This window comes from Symsagittifera roscoffensis, chromosome 4, assembly GCF_963678635.1.
Source record: "Symsagittifera roscoffensis chromosome 4, txSymRosc1.1, whole genome shotgun sequence".
NCBI classification, from domain to species: domain Eukaryota; kingdom Metazoa; phylum Xenacoelomorpha; order Acoela; family Convolutidae; genus Symsagittifera; species Symsagittifera roscoffensis.
Genome location: NC_087065.1, coordinates 33226859 through 33246191, shown reverse-complemented (window position 1 = coordinate 33246191; position 19333 = coordinate 33226859). Strand labels below are relative to the sequence as shown.

The 19333-nt window shown below is 36.5% G+C and overlaps 2 protein-coding genes across 4 annotated transcripts in view; both read left to right on the top strand.

Annotated features, from left to right (window-relative positions):
* LOC134845256 (T-complex protein 1 subunit eta-like) overlaps positions 1-3381 on the top strand; it is a 297982-nt gene extending 294601 nt beyond the window's left edge. For both annotated transcript variants that reach the window (XM_063862194.1, XM_063862195.1), the window contains exons 6-8: positions 1344-1973; positions 2270-2610; positions 2868-3381. In XM_063862194.1, the coding sequence (XP_063718264.1) occupies positions 1344-1973; positions 2270-2610; positions 2868-3100 (1204 nt within the window). In that variant the 3' untranslated portion in view covers positions 3101-3381. The remainder of the gene's footprint in view (positions 1-1343; positions 1974-2269; positions 2611-2867) is intronic.
* A 101-nt stretch (positions 3382-3482) lies between these two features.
* The window catches only part of LOC134845255 (innexin unc-9-like), a 55283-nt gene continuing 39432 nt past the window's right edge, over positions 3483-19333 (top strand). The window contains exons 1-4 of one of the 2 annotated variants that reach the window (XM_063862192.1): positions 3483-3933; positions 9385-9525; positions 9816-9915; positions 14561-15508. In XM_063862192.1, coding sequence (XP_063718262.1) covers positions 3753-3933; positions 9385-9525; positions 9816-9915; positions 14561-15508 — 1370 coding nt within the window. In that variant the 5' untranslated portion in view covers positions 3483-3752. Of the gene's footprint in view, positions 3934-8358; positions 8677-9384; positions 9526-9815; positions 9916-14560; positions 15509-19333 lie in introns of those variants that run through there. The other variant, XM_063862191.1, reaches the window with a different exon arrangement.

The window sequence follows — 19333 nt, the reverse complement described above, 5'->3', positions numbered from 1 at the left end:
TCACAAATGTTTCATTCGCCTTGTTTGCGAATGAAACATTTGTGAAGACGGATTTTTTACTTGCACAAAACCAGAATTTGCATTTTTTGACATTTGAAATATGTTGCTTTTTTTACGCTGCTATTCTTGCATATGTTTTTGCATTGCAAGCGGTATGAAGCTCAGCTTAACCTCTTGGAGAAAATTTCCAATTTTTACATAAAGCTGAGCGTGTTGTAATTTATATCGTATGCATGCATGAATTTTGTAAGAGCAGTCTAGTAATTGTGGAAATTTTTCCTATTGATTTAAAATTTGTAAAAAAAAATTATGCTCTAAATTATTTAACTAACCGACTATTGATATTGTATCCTTGAAAGAAATTTGCACTTGTGCATGTTTATGTGTAATTCATAAAACTTTTTAGCGGTGTATCTCAAACAAGGTATAATATAAATTCATCTAATATCTGTTAAGTCTCACAGTTCACAGTACTTGCGATGAACTCTTGCTATTAAATGATGAGCAAGGTTTTTAAGCGTAAATTGCTTTTCTAAAAAAAGTTTCTTTTTAAAATTTTGAACCCTTTTTTAAATCGAAGTCAAAGTTCAAATGTTCAGTTTTTTCCCCTCCTGCTTTTACTTCATCACTACTTCATCACATTCTCTTTACTCGCTTTACATTGAAAACTAAAAGAACTTGCTGCAAAGAATGTTTCACTTTTGATTCCGGTATAAAAGGCTAATTTTGTGTTTCTGTATCAAATAGTTCTAACAATAAAGCAAGGTAGCGTAAACGTATCAGAGCTTGAGTCACATCTGTGACTCCTGGACTTTGAGAGGCAGTGCTTAAAGACCTATATCAGGGGCGAATTACGATCCGCTCCATTCAAATATTTCACCTCTGGTACTATTTAATGGCATCCATTTCAGCTGACATACCCCAATATTTTCTAAAGACGACTTTGTCGCCAATACATGTTGATTTGAAGGAGAAGCGTGCGCCCAAAAATGCTTCAAGTGCCCAAAATCCGCGTTTTTTGCTTTCAAAAGTTAGTCTGCAGAAAATTTTGTTAATACAGTGTCTTTGTATAAGTTGGTCGACCTCATAAAATCATTTTGGGCGGCCTTGAAAAAAGGCCAATAAAATGTCGCTCCCCCTTGTAGAGAATGCTGGATACGCCCCTGACCTGACGTTTACAAACTCGCATATTTCTTTCTTCTTATAATGAAAAGGGACAATTTGATTGATATCGCAAAAATTGGGCAGCGTTGTTCTGAATGATATTTTCTCTTGACGTTTCACTCAGATTCCGTAGGTATAAGTTGATATTACAAATGAAATGTGATTCGTTTTGTTTGCAGAGAGTTGCGAGAGACGTTGGAAAAGTGTGCAGCGACGACTCTGAGTAGTAAACTAGTGGCCACTCAGAAACACTTCTTCGCTAAGATGGCAGTAGACGCAGTCATGTCTCTGGACGTGAAGACTCTTCCTCTGAACATGATCGGGATCAAGAAGGTGGCCGGAGGAGGCATGGCAGACTCTAAACTAGTACCAGGCGTTGCTTTCAAGAAGACCTTCTCCTATGCTGGCTTTGAAATGCAGCCCAAGAAGTATAAAAATGCCCAAATAGCTTTGTTGAACATTGAGCTCGAACTGAAAGCAGAGAGAACCAATGCTGAGATGCGTCTGGAAAACGTGAAAGATTATCAAGAAGTAGTGGATGCTGAATGGAATATTCTGTACGACAAGTTGGCCGCTTGTGAGGCGAGTGGAGCGAAGATAATCTTGTCGAGGCTGCCGATAGGGGATGTTGCCACTCAGTGGTTTGCGGACAGAGACATGTTCTGTGCAGGACGAGTGACTGAAGAGGACTTGAAGCGGACTCAAAAGGCATGTGGTGGTCTGATCCACAGCGTCACGTCCAACTTGACCTCTCCTGGCGCACTGGGTCTCTGCGAGAACTTCGAAGAAGTGCAAATCGGAAACGAAAGGTAAAAGTACTGTCGTTTAAGTGTCTTCTTTCGGAATGTTAGGCAACCTTTGAATCTAAATGAGCGTGAATAAATCAAGGCTAAACTGCTAGCCTTTACTTATTCTTTTCGTGGACCGAGGTTGAGGCAGCTTTGATCAGCTCACACAAACTGGCCCTAAAATTAAAAGCAGCTTTAAGAGGTATTGATGTCGCGCTTGACAGTAATATGCTGTGAAAGCAGTAAATGGTTTTGCTTAGTGATAAATTAACCTTATCATTACTGAGTTGTCTGAATTGATTCTTTTTTGATTGCAGGTACAACTTGTTCACTGGTTGTCCCAATGCGAAAACATGCACTCTGATTCTAAGAGGCGGAGCTGAGCAGTTCATTGAGGAGACTGAGAGGTCTCTGCATGATGCGATCATGATTGTGAGACGTACTCTGAAGAACGATGCTGTGGTGGCAGGGGGAGGGGCGATTGAAATGGAGCTGAGCAAACATCTGAGAAATCACGCGAGATCAGTGCAGGGCAAGGAGCAGATGTTCATCACTGCCATGGCCAAGTCACTCGAGGTCATCCCGAGACAGCTGTGCGAGAACGCAGGATTCGACGCCACTAACATCCTCAACAAGCTGCGACAAAAACACGCAGAAGGTTGCACTGTTCACTATTTAATGGTCATGCAAATTAGATTTGCCAACATTATGGTGCAATAGACTTAACTGTTGCTTTAATCGAGCTTTCATTTTCAAAAGAATCAGTTTGAATTATAACCTGTGATCCTCTCGTAGATCTTCGAGGCTACTGATTTCTTTCGGCACTGCTTTCGAACTAATTTCTACAACATTTGTTATCAGCAAGAAATACTTATGAGTTCTTCGGGCATAACGAGTAATGGAATGTGGATTTAGGAGGCATGTGGTACGGGGTGGACATCAACAACGAAGACATTGCGGACAACATGGCAGCATTTGTGTGGGAGCCAGCTCTAGTCAAGATCAACGCCCTCAGTGCGGCCTCGGAGGCATGCTGTCTGATCCTGTCAGTGGACGAGTCCATCAAGAACGCCAAGTCACAGAACCCCCAGGACAACAGACCAGTCAAGAGGCCAGGCGGTCGAGGCAGGGGACCCCCCATGTTTTAAACCCCCGTCTGATATTCTACTTTCCAACGCACACGGAGCAATGAAAAGGCTGCATAAGAGACTCAAGTTATTAGCTGCTGCTGTCGAATGAACTGGAAAAATCTGAAAATGAAGTGATTAAAGAGAAAGCTAAAATGTACAGATCATAATGAGTGTGAAATATTATGAAGTAAATATTTGTTGCATATACCAAATTGATAGTGTGTTGAAGATCGAGTGAGTTTGTGTAAATTCTCTTGTTGATGGCTACTTGCATAATAGAATTGAACTATTGCGCCATATCTGTTTCAAATTGAGCCGATCAGTTTATAAACAGTGGTTGGTCGCTGATGTGATTAAAACTGAAGCGTGATCTGTTCTGTCATTGACTTGGTCTTAGCCTACGCTCATCGATTGGTTACATGCCACTCTGTTTTTCAACAGCCAGAAAAATTTAATGTTTTTGTGCCGAGAGTTGAAGTGTGAGCAATGGACTAGAAGACAACATAGCTTTTAACCAGATAAATCGGCCGTGCAGTTATGGCACCGATAGCTTTTCACAAATACTTCTGTACAAAATACTTGGTTCTAAATAGACAGTGATATTAAGCGACTATTTTATTGAGATAATAGTAAGAGGAGCACCTGACGAGTAACATCAAATCAGACAGTCATGATTTTTGAGCATCTGTTTGATTACGTTAGCCAGTTGCATCAATCCCGAGTGTCTAGTTTTGCAGACAGACTCAATTTTTACTACTCCACTTACTTTTTCCTAAGTCTTGCTTTGGCTCTCACGTTTACAGAGTATGTGGGAGACCCAGTGGACTGCTGGACACCTCAGTACTTCACACGTAAGGAACATCGTTCTGATATCATGAAACCATTTTAATTGAGCTCTTGTACAGCAATCGGAGTTCCTGTTTCATGCAGCAAAAATTCTATTTAGAAGCGGGAGAGTATGCCTGCGTTGAGAATTTTATGTGGGCTCTACTCAGATATGTAGTTAAGTTTTTCATTTGCAATTTAAGTATTAAATTCATTTACCAGAAAAATCACAGTAATAATTTACGGTCTGTGGTATCACTTTTGAGCATTCAGCTCGACTTAAGCACTCGACTGATTTAGTTCAAAATTCAAGCAATCTAAATGTTTCAAATATTTTTGAGTTGATAGTAAATCTAGTTGAGGTGGGTCCATTTGAGAAACAGGATATAAAGTTCAGCCTTATGTGTTATATCCAGCCTGAAAATTTAAAATAATATTATTTTGAGTTCTCTGACATAATCAAGGTTTTCTGGGCATAATTTTGATCCCAGTCATTTTTTTTCTGAAAAAAAAATCATTTTCATCGATTGAAGTGTCAAATTTGCGTTTTTCTCGTTAAATTTCGCTCTTCCTTTTGTAGAAGATTCGAAAATCTGTAGAATATTCGAAACGTTTAAAAAAACTGGTAGTTTATTACGCCATGATGACTGGATTGGTTCCCTTTTTGAAAGATATTTTGAAGGTGCTTTTTTTAATATTGCATTAAAGTGTAATTTGAAAGCAAAACAACGTAACTTATTGTTTATACAAGCTTCTTAGAAGACAATCAATTGTTATCTCAAAAAATGATCATTGTTACAAACCTCAAAAAATTGCAATATATGTTTGAAGCCGATTTATGACTGCCAATTTCTTACCAATTTATATCCACAAACACTTGAAAACTTTTTAACTCACTCCCGGAAAACAAAATTGTTTTCCTTCCAAGTGATGTAAGCCTTGCACTGCGAGAAATTCTTCCAAGAAATAATTTTTTACCCCTTTTTATTCACTTTTTTTCATCACAAGTAATCAAATTTAAATAGCCAATGTATCAAAAACTAATTTGAATCAATTTGATGGTATTGTTTGTCCAAAACACGCGTAAGGTGTTTGTAAACTAATTTCTCAAAGCTTGGTTATGCATGATTTTGTAGAATAATCGGGGTTCCGAAATCTCTTCGAACTGAATTTTTGATAATCATTGAAAAGTTGTTAGATTTCGAGGATTGACGCAAATCCAGAACAGTTGAATTTATTAGTTTAACACATTTCGCTTTTAATTTAATCTTTGCTTTTTTAAATGAGGCGTTCATGCACGTTGAACGGTCGCCACTAAATGACCACGTGTAGAAAAAAATTTATCCAGCCAGGCATATGGGTTGATGAGCCAAAAAACGGTAGGCTCTTTTTCCTTTCCCCCCACCTGCAAAATTTTAGTGGTCAAATTTTGTTCATTTTATCCGAATGTTAGGAAAATTGGCATGCAAATTGACTAGGCATGACAAATATATTTAGTCTTCATGATTAATCTTGTAAAACCCCTCGTTACATCATAAAATTGATGTTTTTGTGAGGTGGAGGGGAGGAAAAAAGCCCATAGTTTTTTGTGAAAGCGAAAAATATTCAATCTTTTTACTTAATTTGTATTACTACACCACTGCATATTATCACAAGTAAAGGCTAAAAACTTAAATCTCCATGACTTTTGAGACATGGCTTTTTAAAAGATTATCAGAACTTTCTACTGAACAAAGGTATTCCGGAACGCTTTCTGTTGCCACCCTGGGCGGATCTAGGATTTTCTCAAGAGGGGCAGATTCTCAAAAAAAATTCAAACTTTTTGTCGATCTTTATTTAGGTCCAAATAATTTTCTGAGCTCTCTCAAACCACTATCAAGACCCACATTTTGACCAAATTTTGTCCGCTACAAGCGTAGGCTCTCAAAATTCTTAGTTTTACAGACTTATATGGCCCTTTAGCTTATATATATGAGAGTGCTTAATACTTCGACTGCTCTGACAATTTTTGTAATTTTTCACCTATTCGTATAGTTCCCTGTTGCAAGCTGAGTATACGAGATTTCAAGTTAGGATTAGATAAAAATGTGAGACTACAAAAAATCCAAAATTTTGAAATACCTTAAAGAACATGCTTGAATTAAGGTAGTTTTTTCCGTATTTGCACTTGCGAGAGCAAATGTATTGTAATCAGGAACTAGACCCAGACTTGTTAACGGGCCGCCATAATTGAGGCCCGGCCGGCCCGATATAATTCAAGTCGAGTTTATTAAATATCGGCCCGTTGGGGCCCGTTGCTGCTTTTTTGGTAAAAAACAAATTTGTTTCAAAACAATTTTAATTAATTGTTTTACTTATTTATAAAGACCTTTTTCAAAAGCCATGGAAACCATTTCAATTGCCTCATTTCGTTTAGCGCACTGCAAGCTGTACAGTGCGCTCTGAAACATAACATTGGTTAGTCAATGAAAGTAAGGCCCGTTGGGGCCCGTTGACAAAAGTGAAAACCTCGGCCCGGCCCGACCCGTTGAGACCCACGGGCGGCCCGGCCCGTTGACAAGTATGACTAGACCTTTTTCAACTTTTCTTATGAAAAACTTTTCTTATAAATTTTAATTGTTATTCTTATTTGTTTTATTATTGAAGATTAGCAAGTAAGTGTCAGGAATCTTCACACTTCGCCTAAAAGTGACACTATTGCCCTTGCACCCTAAGTTCAGCGGTCGAATCCCTCTCGGACGTTTTTCTTCATTATGTGTGCAATTGAATTTAAGTAAAAATTAAATTGTCGGGTTTTCCTTTGTTTTGTTTGCTCAAGTTTTGTCGGTTTAATGTCACATCGCGGATTTTGCTTGTGGTTTTAGCAATTTTCATTGTAGTTGCAGTTGCAAGTGTTGTTTAATGTAATTTCAGAGAAGACTTACATTTTTAGTTTTGTTACTAATTTTTTTTTCGGGTTAAATGATGACCACTCAAAGATTGTTGGCTTCAGTGCAACGTTTTATCTTGTGCTGTAAGCAAAGTTTTTAGTTGAAAGTGTTGTTCTTTTTAGTTTCAAAAAGGACTGAAAACTTTTTAAAAAATTATAAAAATCACTTTTTTCCAGCTCAACTTGCGTCTGTTCAAAAAATTTTGTATTTAATTCCTATTTGTAAAATTTGTTCTGTTGCTATTTCAAGATTAAAATACCTGGTATGTTTGCCCAGAATAAATTTTTATCGAGACATTTGAAGTTCTAAGTTTTGGTAGATCTAAAATTCTTTCAATATTTTTCATTTTTTCGACTTCTAATGTTTTTATGTTTTGGCGTTTTTTGGCGCGCGCTTTCACACGAAATTTTTTTTTATATTGACGCCGAAGGGTGGGTCTGCCCGGGTCCGTCGGTCTAGAAAATAGTACCAAAGGGTTATGACATACGTTGTGATGTTTTTTTAATTTCAAGTCTACTGAAAGCTCGTAAAAGCAAATGTCAATTAAAAATATGCAAAGATTTTTCAAATAATCATTGTTTTTATTCAAAATCAAGTTTTTGTGTTGTAGAACGAGTTCAGTTTTTTTCCTACGTAACTCGCATAAGTTAGTGTTCTGCAAATGTGCTCAATTTCAGTAGCTGTATATTGCTAATGTGTTTATCAGCATGCTTTTCATTCGTTTTTTTAGAGAATGATGTTTGAAAAAAGCAAGGGTTTTTAAAACAAAAGAAACAATATCTCTAGATCGGGATTCGGTAACAATTTTTTTAAAACATTTTTTGAAAATTATTTCCTAATTTTTATTTTTTTGCTAAGTGCGGTTTCGCGTCTGGGTTAATCTTAAGAGGTTTGTTATTTCCCTAAAAATTAATGATACTAGATCCGGGCATAGGTTTTAAGGTCAAAGTAAAATCAAAACCAGGGGCCGACCCAAAAAGTCCCCCCTTTCCATTGTACTATTTTGAGATATCCATTTTGGCTGACTGACCCTAAAATTTTCCAAAGGCCAAAATGAACTAATTTTGACTCAAAAACGCTTATTTTTGAGGCAAGATTTTTTCAAAAAGTTCCCAAAATTAGAAAAAGCTTAGGGTAGGTCTGCCGAAAATGGATCTCGAAAAATAGTTTAATGGGGACCCTTTGAATGGAGAAGTGGTCGAAACACTAGTTTTATCAAGAATTTGTTGCGTTTTTTTTTGTACGATATGTCTGTTGTTCATCAATCAGAGGACATTCTTAAATGAATTTGATGTTTTTGATTGTTTGACATTTACAAAAAGACGTCTATTTTGTTAAAAAATAGGCTCTTAACACAAACTGACTGCAAGATGAAAGATTTTTTTCTTTGATTTACTACTTTCGTCATATTATGGTACAATTTTGATTTACAATCCACAAAGGCTTGAATTGACCAGATTGACTGAGCAAAACAAGAAATCGAGTGAAAACACACAAAGATAATCAATGAATTTTCACAAATTCTGTGTGATTTTTGTCTTGCATTGTCACACGTTCATAATAACCACACCAAAATCTGGTCATTCTGGTGTTATTCGTGTGTTCGATAGTATAGTGATAGTTTTTGGTTATTCATTATCTCGGTCTCTTGAGCGATGATTGTGGAATTGGTATCGCAGCTTCTGCAGAGGCCTCCTAATCTGCGCACGACTAGTTTCACAGACAGGTGCAACTTCATGTACACCCCCATCATGTTCGCCGTGTTCTGCACTTTCACTGTGCTCAGCAATGAAGTGATCGGAGACCCGATCGACTGCTGGACTCCCGAGTTCTTCACAGGTAGACCCACACAACTCGAGGAGGCGTAGTCTCCTTCAGCCGTTCATAGTCGCCGCACGCCCAAGTCCTTCTGCTTGTTTTCGCGCAAATAAGAGTTTCAACCTATTTATAGTCTGTGTTGTCTTCTAAGTGGTCTTTGTACTTGGTCAAAATACAATCCAAAACATTACTTAAAACACTTGTTCGGACTTCGCATGAGTCTTTTTAGTGGTGCATTGTTCCATGTTCAATTTGTTCTCAAAACAGGTTCAACTGGTGACTTCATCATATTGATAGTTTTTGTGTGATAGAATCATTACATATTTTGCTTCTGAATAGTGAATGCACGTTCTAATCTATGATTTTTTTCGAGGGCGGGAGTTGTGGTGTTTTCAAAAAAAATGTCGACACCTTTGTCGATCTCTTTTTAGGTTGATCATTTTGATTTTTGAATCAAAAGTTGCGTTTTTTTGGCATGCGCTTTCCCATGAAAATTACTGTATATGGGCTTCAAAAATTACTATTTGTTGGCTTTCAAAGCGCTTTTAGAAAAATAGATCAGTCAGATGAAAATGGGTTTCCTTACTAAAAAGGGGGTTCTTTTGGGTCATGAGGGGGTGGAATCTCTACGGAAAAAGGAGCTTCCCCTAAACACAGGACTGAGTGAATTATATTAGCATGCGCATGCTGTCATCATAACTGATGAGGATGATTGTGTTGTTTGTGTAGCACAGTGGATCCAGTTTGTGGACAACATCTGCTGGATGAAGGGTACCTACTACATCCCCTTCAACGCCACTGTCGAGGAGGGGCGGGAGGAAGGGAGTGCGTTTGAGATCAGATACTACCAGTGGATACCCATCATATTCGGTACACTCTTACAAACCACACTCTATACTGCCACTAGCACACAAACACACTCACAAGTTGGGCCACTGACTCATCGCTTAAGCAGTACTGCTGAAACTCGCACAAATACAAATGAAAATAGATTTCAGCTGTCCATTTCGGCTGTACCTGATTCTTCAGCTACCCAATGATTTGTATTTGACACGATGTTATGTGTTTCACAGCATACCTATGCATGGCATGATCTAGGATTTCTGAAGGGGGATATTCAAAAAAGATCCAAACCCTTTTGACCTAATTGTGTTGTTTAGCTGCCCTGGCGGTGCTGTTCTACACTCCAAACTTTTTCTGGAACCACGTAGTGCACAACACCATCAATCTCAACCACTTTGTCCATCAACTCACTGAGGGGTCAGTCAACACGCAACGCAAACTCACTCACTCACAAATTATGCAATCATTCCAATCAATATAATTCCAAGAGAAAAAAATACACATATTACTAGAACAAAACAGTTAGGACAGACAAAAGAAATTAAAACGAGCAAATGACATCTTTCAGACAAACTATGCACGCAAAAACTAATTTTTCATACCAAAGTATGTTTCAATGTCCAGGGACGGATCTAGGATTTTCTCGAGAGGGCGGATTTTCAAAAAAAATCGAAAATTTCGTCGACATTTTTTTAGGTTGACCGAATTGATTTTCTGAGCTCTCCCAAATCACTATAAAGGCCCCATTTTGACCAAATTTTCTACGCCGCAGGCAAAATTTTGAAAAAACAGGCCAAAAAAGGCGTTCTTTTTGTAAAGTTTTGACCAAAAAATCCGCCCCCTCATTCCTGCTCCCCTAAATCCACTGGTGTCAATGTCACCTAAAAGTTTGCATAGAAAAATTGCTCAAAATTGGCAGATTGCTCTTTTTATTTATTTTTGTCGGCCCGAACTTTTTGCAACTCTCTAAAATACTAATTTTTGACACTCAGCAAAAATATATTATGTTTAAGCTAAATAAAAAGATGCAAAAACATGAAACACAAAACTAATTAAAGAATCCAAAAACCCTCTATCAAAAAAAATGCATGCAAAGCCTACGTTTCCGGAAAAAATTTGCTACTCCGGACCGCATGAAAGTTTGAATTTGCAAACAAAATTGTTAGAAAGAAATTGGCAGAGAGTGCTTTTCAATAAATTCCGTTTTCCTACTACTTGCAACATTATATTAAAGTAAGTAGAACTGGTAGCAAAAACTGTTGTCAGACAAAATTAATCAAAAAGCAATTACCTATTTTGTTAAAAATTTGCATGCGAAAGCTAATTTTTCAGACTGAATTTGTGTGTCAAGTCTGTCTGATGCATCAAAGTTGCACGCCAAGCTCTGTCAAAATGGAAAATTCTCTCTTAATTAATTCTCTCTGTTCCAACCTTTGCACCTCTCTATATAATAAGTAGCAAAAATTGGAACAGAGAGAAATCATTTAAAAAGATCAATCTGGCAGTTTTAAACAATTTTTGCATGCAAATTTGAGTTTTTGGTGACCCTGAGTCAGTTTAACTGTCTGAGTATTTCATTTGCTTTTTTATTTAGTTCTGTCTGTTCCAACATGTTGCAACTCTCTGTATATAGCTTGTAACAAATTTATCGGACAACGTATTCAATTTTTGAAATAATTCTGACATTTAAGCTGAAACTTATTAGAAATGGTTCTCAGAAGTTTCGATTTGCCTTTTTACCTGCGTTATATACGCGATCTTTTCTCTTTTATAAATTGCATCTCCGATTGCCGCTGAATGAATTTTGTTTTGAATATAAGGACTTGAAGTTAACTTAAAAAAACTGACCACTGAAAAAAACGCCATCTGCTTGGTTTGCTCTTTTGATAGTTCAATTGCAGTTTTGAAAAAAAAGGTTGGAATTTCAACCATATTTTGCTGTCTCAAGGTCAAAATTAATTCAGAAATTTAAAACACTGTCCGATGAGTTTGTTATAGAGAGTTGCAAAAAGTTCGGACAGACAGAATTAATTAAAAAGAGCAATCGTACCATTTTGACAGATTTTTGCATGCAATTTCTTTTTTCATTCAACCTTGAGACACAAAATCGGACTGAAAAATTAGATTTTGCATGCAAAATGTTTCCAAAATAGGTCAATTGCTCTTTTCAATTAATTTTGTCTGTCCGAATTTTTTGCTACTAATTATATAATTAGTATAATTAGTAGCAAAAAGTTCGGACAAACAGAATTAATTAAAATGAGCATTCAGTGCTTTTCGACGCTTTCTTGCATGCAAAATCTGAAGCCGAACAACCTTGAATTTTTTGTCAGACCAAATTCAAAATGCAAGGTCGTCGATTCTCCGATGATTATATTAGCCTAATTTTTAAATTTTGCGATGAAATTCCAGATTTTACTTTAAAACAGTTAGCAAATTTAGTTCGAAAAATTTAAATCTACCGTTTATGATGTTTTAAAAGTCGAATATCAAGGAGTCATTTTCAATAACAAAAAATAACAGATCAGACCGCCCGAAAAAAGCAAACGGAATTGAAGCTGATCAAATCATTCATAATTTGGATACTAATTGCAAAAAAAGATTAGCCACCCTGAGCAAAGTTTTTCCTGTTTCAAGGTTTAACATTCGAAGCTTCGAATGTAATTGCCCTTTGTGGTTATAGGTTTTGCGCGAAAACTCTGCTCTATGAACTTTCGACGCTATGCTTATTTCGGTTCTGGTTTCCGTTGCTGTCTAGACAGTTGCTCTTTTTAATTAATTCTGTCTGTCCGAACTTTTTGCAACTTTCTATAGCAAAAAGTTCGGACAGGCAGAATTAATTAAAATGAGCAAATAGTGATTGTTGACGCTTTTTTTTCATGAAAAATCTGAAGCCTAACAATCTTGAATTTTTTGTCAGACCAAATTCAAAATGCGAGATCGTCGATTATCCAATGATTATGCTAGAGTAATATTTAAATAATGCGATGAACATTGAGATTTTATTTTAAAAAATAGTTAGCAAAATTAGTTAAAAAATCAAAATCTTTATTTTTAACAAAAAAAAAACAGATTAGAACGCCCCAAAAAATGGAAGTGCAGATGATCAAATCATTCAAAGTTTGGAAACTAATCGCAAAAAAAACATATGCTACCCTGAGCAAAGTTTTTCCTGTTTCAAGGTTTAACATTCGAAGCTTCGAATGTAATTGCCCTTTGTGGTTATAGGTTTTGCGCGAAAACTCTGCTCTATGAACTTTCGACGCTATGCTTATTTCGGTTCTGGTTTCCGTTGCTGTCTAGACAGTTGCTCTTTTTAATTAATTCTGTCTGTCCGAACTTTTTGCAACTTTCTATAGCAAAAAGTTCGGACAGGCAGAATTAATTAAAATGAGCAAATAGTGATTGTTGACGCTTTTTTTTCATGAAAAATCTGAAGCCTAACAATCTTGAATTTTTTGTCAGACCAAATTCAAAATGCGAGATCGTCGATTATCCAATGATTATGCTAGAGTAATATTTAAATAATGCGATGAACATTGAGATTTTATTTTAAAAAATAGTTAGCAAAATTAGTTAAAAAATCAAAATCTTTATTTTTAACAAAAAAAAAACAGATTAGAACGCCCCAAAAAATGGAAGTGCAGATGATCAAATCATTCAAAGTTTGGAAACTAATCGCAAAAAAAACATATGCTACCCTGAGCAACAATTGTCCTGTTTCAAGGTTTACTATTCGACGCTTTGGATGCAATTGCCCGCCGTGGTTATAGGTTTTGAGCGAAACTCAGATCTACTTAACAACCCCCCTTATTGTATCTGCTAAAGAATCTCCACCCCTAAAACTAAAACAGTAAATTCTCGCAAGAACATTGTATGTAAATTCTGATTTTGCTGCATTCTGACTGGTCGAAAGTTCGCTGCGAATAATCTTATTAACGATCTCCTCCCCTTTCTTAAAAGGGGAATTGTTAAGTAGATCCCGTAACTCTGCCTTATGATTTTTTCTCTATCGAGAGTTGCAAAAAATTCGGACTGACAGAAATAATTAAAAGAGCAACTGTCTAGACATCAACGGAAATTAAAACTGAAATAAACATAACGTCGAAAGTTCATAAAGCAGAGTTTCGCTCAAAACCTATAACAAGGGTGGGCAATTGCATCCGAAGCGTCGAATAGGAAACCTTGAAACAGGACAATTGTTGCTCAGGGCAGCTTATATTTTTTGCTAATAGTTTCCAAATTTTGAATGATTTGATCATCTTCGCTTCCATTTTTTGGGGCGTTCTAATCTGTTTTTTTAAACAACTCTAGATTTCGATTTTTTTTACTAATTTTGCTTACTGTTTTTTCTTATAAAATCTTAATGTTTATCGCATTATTTAAATATTACTCTAGCATAATCATTGGATAATCGACCATCTCGCATTTTGAATTTGCTCTGACTACAAATTCAAGGTTGTTAGAATTCAGATTTTGCATGCAAAATAGTGTGGAAAAGCACTGATTGCTCATTTTAATTCATTCTTTCTGTCCGAACTTTTTGCTGCTAATTATAAAAGCTGTAATTGTCTGGCGGATTGCTGTTGAATAATATTTTCGACTTAAAATTATGCAAGAAACAGGCGTCTCCGACACCGCGCAAACCTGTTGCATGCATTTTATTGATCTTTCTATGCAATTTTTGACTATTCGATTGCTATAGAAAGTTGCAAAAATTCGGAACATACAGAATTATTTTAAAAGAGCAAATGACCTATGCAAGAAAAATTCTGGGTGCATAAGCAAATTTTTCAGACACGAAGTATGACTCAAGTTCACCTAAATATTCAAATTTGTTTGCACAAGTTGCTGAAAATTGGAAGATAGCTTTTTAAATTAATAATGTCTCATCCATTTTTTTGCAATTATAGATGACCGAATTGCATGCATCAAATTTGCCTCAATTTTTCTTCACAATTTCTATCAGCATCAATTCCATATTTGTCGAGGGTTATTTGAGCCATCAGTTAATGTTACACTGTAGGAGCGATTTAGTTTTTTGAGAGCTCACTTTGTTTAGTGAAAATGCTACAGACTATGAGGAGAGAGGAAAGTGTGCGCGATGGATGTCGGAGGCCCTTCGTCACTACTTCGAGAACAGAATCGACTTCGGGGCAAAGCGCAGCAGACTCAGAGGACTGGAGTACCTGAAGCAGAAAGTTAGGGAGAACCCACTTCTGTTCTGGTTCTTCAAAGAAGACTACGGTGCATATCTGGCCCCATCCTACCTCGCTGTCAAATGCATTTACATAATTCTAGGCCTGTTCACCATGTTTTTTCTCAATTCTATGGTGGGACCTGGGTTCTACACATTTGGAATTGAAGTTGCCAGCAATTTTTTCGCCAAATCAGATTGGAAGTCAATTTCTTCTCAAAGTTTCCCAAAGGTGACTCTTTGTAACATCGAAATCCGCCAAGTTGGGCAGCCCAAAATCCAGACGGTCCAGTGTGTTTTGACCATCAACTTGTTCAATGAGAAAATCTTCACCATAGTCTGGTGGTGGATGGTGTTCCTCATCATGTCCACCTGTTGGAGTCTTCTCTGGTGGGTGTACAAAGTGCAACTGCACTTCGTAAGAGCCAAGAAGATTCTGTTCTACCTGAAGTCTGGCGAAGACTATCAGCAGTATCAGGATTTGGAGGAGTCCGACCCTCATTTTCAATATTTTGTCGGAGACTATCTCAAGCCAGACGGGGCTTTCATCTTCGAAATAATCGAAGCCAACTCAAACGTAGCATTTTGTTCTGATCTGATGGTGGAAATGTGGCACGCGTTTAGACGAAAAAGGGAAAATTCAAAGAAGAGCGACGATGAAGATGAAAAGCAAACCCAGTTCCCACAAGACGAAGCAGACAATGCGAGTGATGGTATTTCTGAACGCAGAAATTGTTTGTGTTTTTCTAAAGGGGAAAAGAAACAGCTGGAAAAGGAGCTGAAAGGACGACAGCTCAGTTTGGCAGAGATGAGGTAATTACTATTTTCTCTTGCTAATTAAAACTTTGCGCATATCCGAAAAGAGTCTTTCACAAGGCCAGCGTTTCATTTTTCGAAAGCCTTTCTTCTTTTCGAAAATTTTGTTCCGACTTTGCTAACGAAAGTAACGGAATATTTGTGCTCGGGTTGGTTTTTTTCTCCAAACAAATTTCGACTTTTAAACCAGCTATTTTTGGCAATTTTTTTAAATCATTCAAAAGGTATTGTTGTTCTGAGCTAATTAAAAATATATATTTCTCCTATGATCATTTTTCGTGAAGTTATGGGAGTTTAAAAATTGCCATTTTGGCCGATTTGGGACAAAAAAACCGTGATGTTTCGCTCTATTAACGCGTAAGAGGAGATTTAATCTGTCTTAGAAATTGTTCCGAATTGGTTGAAGGAAGGATTTTTATGTTTGAGTTCACGGCAAAAATACTTCTGGCTGATATAACAAAAAATTGCGTCAAAAAATCTTAGTTGAAAGGTCGAAATTTGACTGGAGAAAAAGAACCTGAGCCCAAATATTTCGTCACTTTCTTCGAAAGTCGGAACAAGAAAATATTTCAGCTAAAAATCTGGCTACTAATTTAGTTAATTTTCAAGAAGCTACCACAACAAAAGTTCATATGGTAGATGTCGGACAGTTGCTGCACTCAAAAAAACCCGGTAAAACCCGGGGCATATTTAGAGGAGGGCCTCTCCCTTAAGGGTTCGACCCCCTCACTAACCAAAGGTCCCATTTGGGTATTTTTAATGACATAATTTTTGGCTAACCAACCCATAAGTTTTCTAAAGGCGCCTTCGACGCTAATATATACTAATTTTGAAGGGGAGCGTCCGCCAAAAAAATGCATTTTGACCTTTTTTTTTGTTAAATTTAACTGCGGTTCAAAACTTTTTGTCTTGAAACCTCTGTAGAATTTTTGAAAACCATCAAATTGTTTCGTACTTTTTTCCAGAGTTAATTGCGCAGTCTGTACAGCAAAATAAGTAAAGCGCTAAGCCGTTCTAAATGAGAGTAAACTAATAACAAGGTTGCTCGTATCAGGGCGAAGCTTGAAAGTTCCGACTGCCTTTCATTGATGGACTATACTCTACAAACGTTTTAAGCCCCGTGTCTTGAAACCGCTTGAAAAAAATGTGGGACATTAACAACTGTACTGCAGACCACTTGGTGTGGATAAAGTTTGTTCCGCCGTTTTTGGTTAGTCAGTTAAGTTTCGCCGATTAAAGTAATAGTTAACAAAAAATGTTTTTCCCATTGAAGATATTGACTTCATGAGCTCAAATGTAAAAAGATATTTCACCTTCAATTAGTTTTTGGAAAGTTTTGGGAGTTTAAAAATTGTCAATTTGGCCATGGTCTGGACTAAATAATGCGCGCTTTGAAAATGCGCGCGTAACGCAAAATTTTTATGCTTGGTTAATTATCCCGCATAAAAAAATCGTTCCAAAGTGAACTGAGGCTAGTTAATCGGTCTATTAACTTCGCGTGCGACTCAAATTTGTTCTTTGATATTGTCCAAAAATTATAAGTTTTCAGTATTCTTCCCCAAAAGTTATTTGATATGGATTAAGGGGCAGTCGGATCATTCAGGGATATGCCCTGATATACGAGCAGTCTTGTTGGGTAAAAAAGATGCATTGTTAGTCAATAAACTGCTTACTGTTAACTTAATGTCTCTGTAAATCAGTTCAAAAATAACTTTTTAAAATGGCTTGAGATTAAAAACAAATCAATTAACCCATTGAATAGAGAAGTTTCAATTACCTATTTGTTGGGAGCTTTGCGGAATAACGGTTTTTGATAGGCCCTTGTCTACGGAACGTTGATCGAACCGTGTGATTAAAAATACGGTAGTCGCATGTCGAGGTAACAACAAGAGAAATTTGATATAGACATGCATGCAAGGAAAAGTTATTGCATTTGCTACGTCTAAGAGGTTTGACTAAACTAATGCAAAAGGAAAATTATCAGCTTAAAACTGAAACTAATTGAGTGATCAGAGAGTAAATTTCCTACCAATGTAGGCTTTAAAAAACGAGACAAAATCAAATAGCACAAAAATTGAGTTTCAAATTCGAAATTCAAGTTTTTTTGTTCCACTAATCAAATCAAAATTCACTACTGTGCAATTTAAATATCATTCATTAAACTATACAAAAAGTATCAAATTTTCCTAATAGTTCAGTTCCCAAGACCAAAAACAGTAGTTTAACCAATCTAATTATGGTTTTATTTAAGTTCTAATTAGTTGAGTTCCAATTAAGTTGGAACATTCATCAAAGACACTATTCATAGAACAAAATGAGCAGCGCTGAATAGTCGCTTTTTCTTGCCGCGTTTAAACAAATTGCTTTGCTTCGAATTTCTCAATTCTTTCTTTACGTGTGAAATTTCTTTACTACTAATTCCAAACTTATGTATTTAACTGAGAGTTCCTTTAACATGGGATCACGTTTTGAGAAAGATATGTATTCCTCGATGCTGGAAAAGATTTCCGACACCAATGTGAGACAGATTTTCTGTAAATTATTGACGGATCTGGGCAAAAAAGATGAGATTATTCTAGATCTTGAGAACAAAGTGGATGATTTGGAACAAAGAGTATCTGCACAGGAAAGGTATTCTTCTAAGGATTGCCTAATTTTGGAGAACCTGCCAATAGTAAACAATCAGGTACCGTTGTCACATCAGGTATGCAATTTTTTGGCCCAATTTCTTCAGTATAAAACTAGCCCGAGTAATTTTAAAGCCTGTCACTTGCTTGGAACGTGGAAAAAAATCAATTATCCCCCAGCTGTGATAGTTAAATTTTTATATTTTGGGGAAAAAGTGAAATCTACAACAGAAAATCTTGGTTGGCTAACATTCGAAACCCGAATAACAACAAACAAATTTTTTTCAAGGAAAGGCTTCCACCGGCAGACCGTCTACTCAAACAATACGCTGATGATTTGGGTCTCGTAAATACCAGTCAGAATTGTCAGGTTGAATTGTTTAAAATGGACGACAGAGGAATTTACAAATCTTTTCCCGTTAGTTCGAAAAAGGCGATTGATGATATGAAACACTTAGCGACTAAGAAATCTGACAAATTTCAGTCGAAAACTGGAAAATCTACGGAAAATTATAGTGTATCTGGTTATGAAAGAAATACGACACCAATCAGACCAAATGATATTCAACGGGCGGAGAATATTAAATCTATTCTGAAGCGATTACGTGACTCCCCAGAGCAAGAAGGAGAACAATTATTGGAGCAATTATGCAAAAACAGAAAAACTCTTTCAGAATATGTTGTAAATCCCTACGAGGAAGGTTCATAGTTATTCATACATTCTTGCATGCTCTATGGGGTTGGGATTGATGAAGCATACAAGAATGTTTGAGCGTGGCTTGCAAGTCAGCGCCTAATTTTTTCTGTTTCTTATTTTTGTTGATAAATGAGTAAATTATATTATCGAGAACTCCTAGAGGGGAGACAAGTGGGCGTATTAAATAGCAGTTTTCTTTTTTTCTTGAATATTAGATCTTTGCGATGTCATTATGATGAGTTAAAAATTCTTATTGACGACTTTGAGGTTAAGCCACCAATAATAGCCCTTTGCGAGACATGGCTAACGGACAGTGATCCCTATCAATTTATTCAGTTGAAGGCTACCAACCTATAATAACTACTAACAGAAAAGGTACTCGCGGAGGTGGTTGTGCATTTTTCGTTAGATCGGATTTAAAGGTGTCAAAATTGCAATTGGAATCAGATCTTGAGTTTCTAGCTATATCTGTTAAAAATGAAAAACATTCGAAAAATT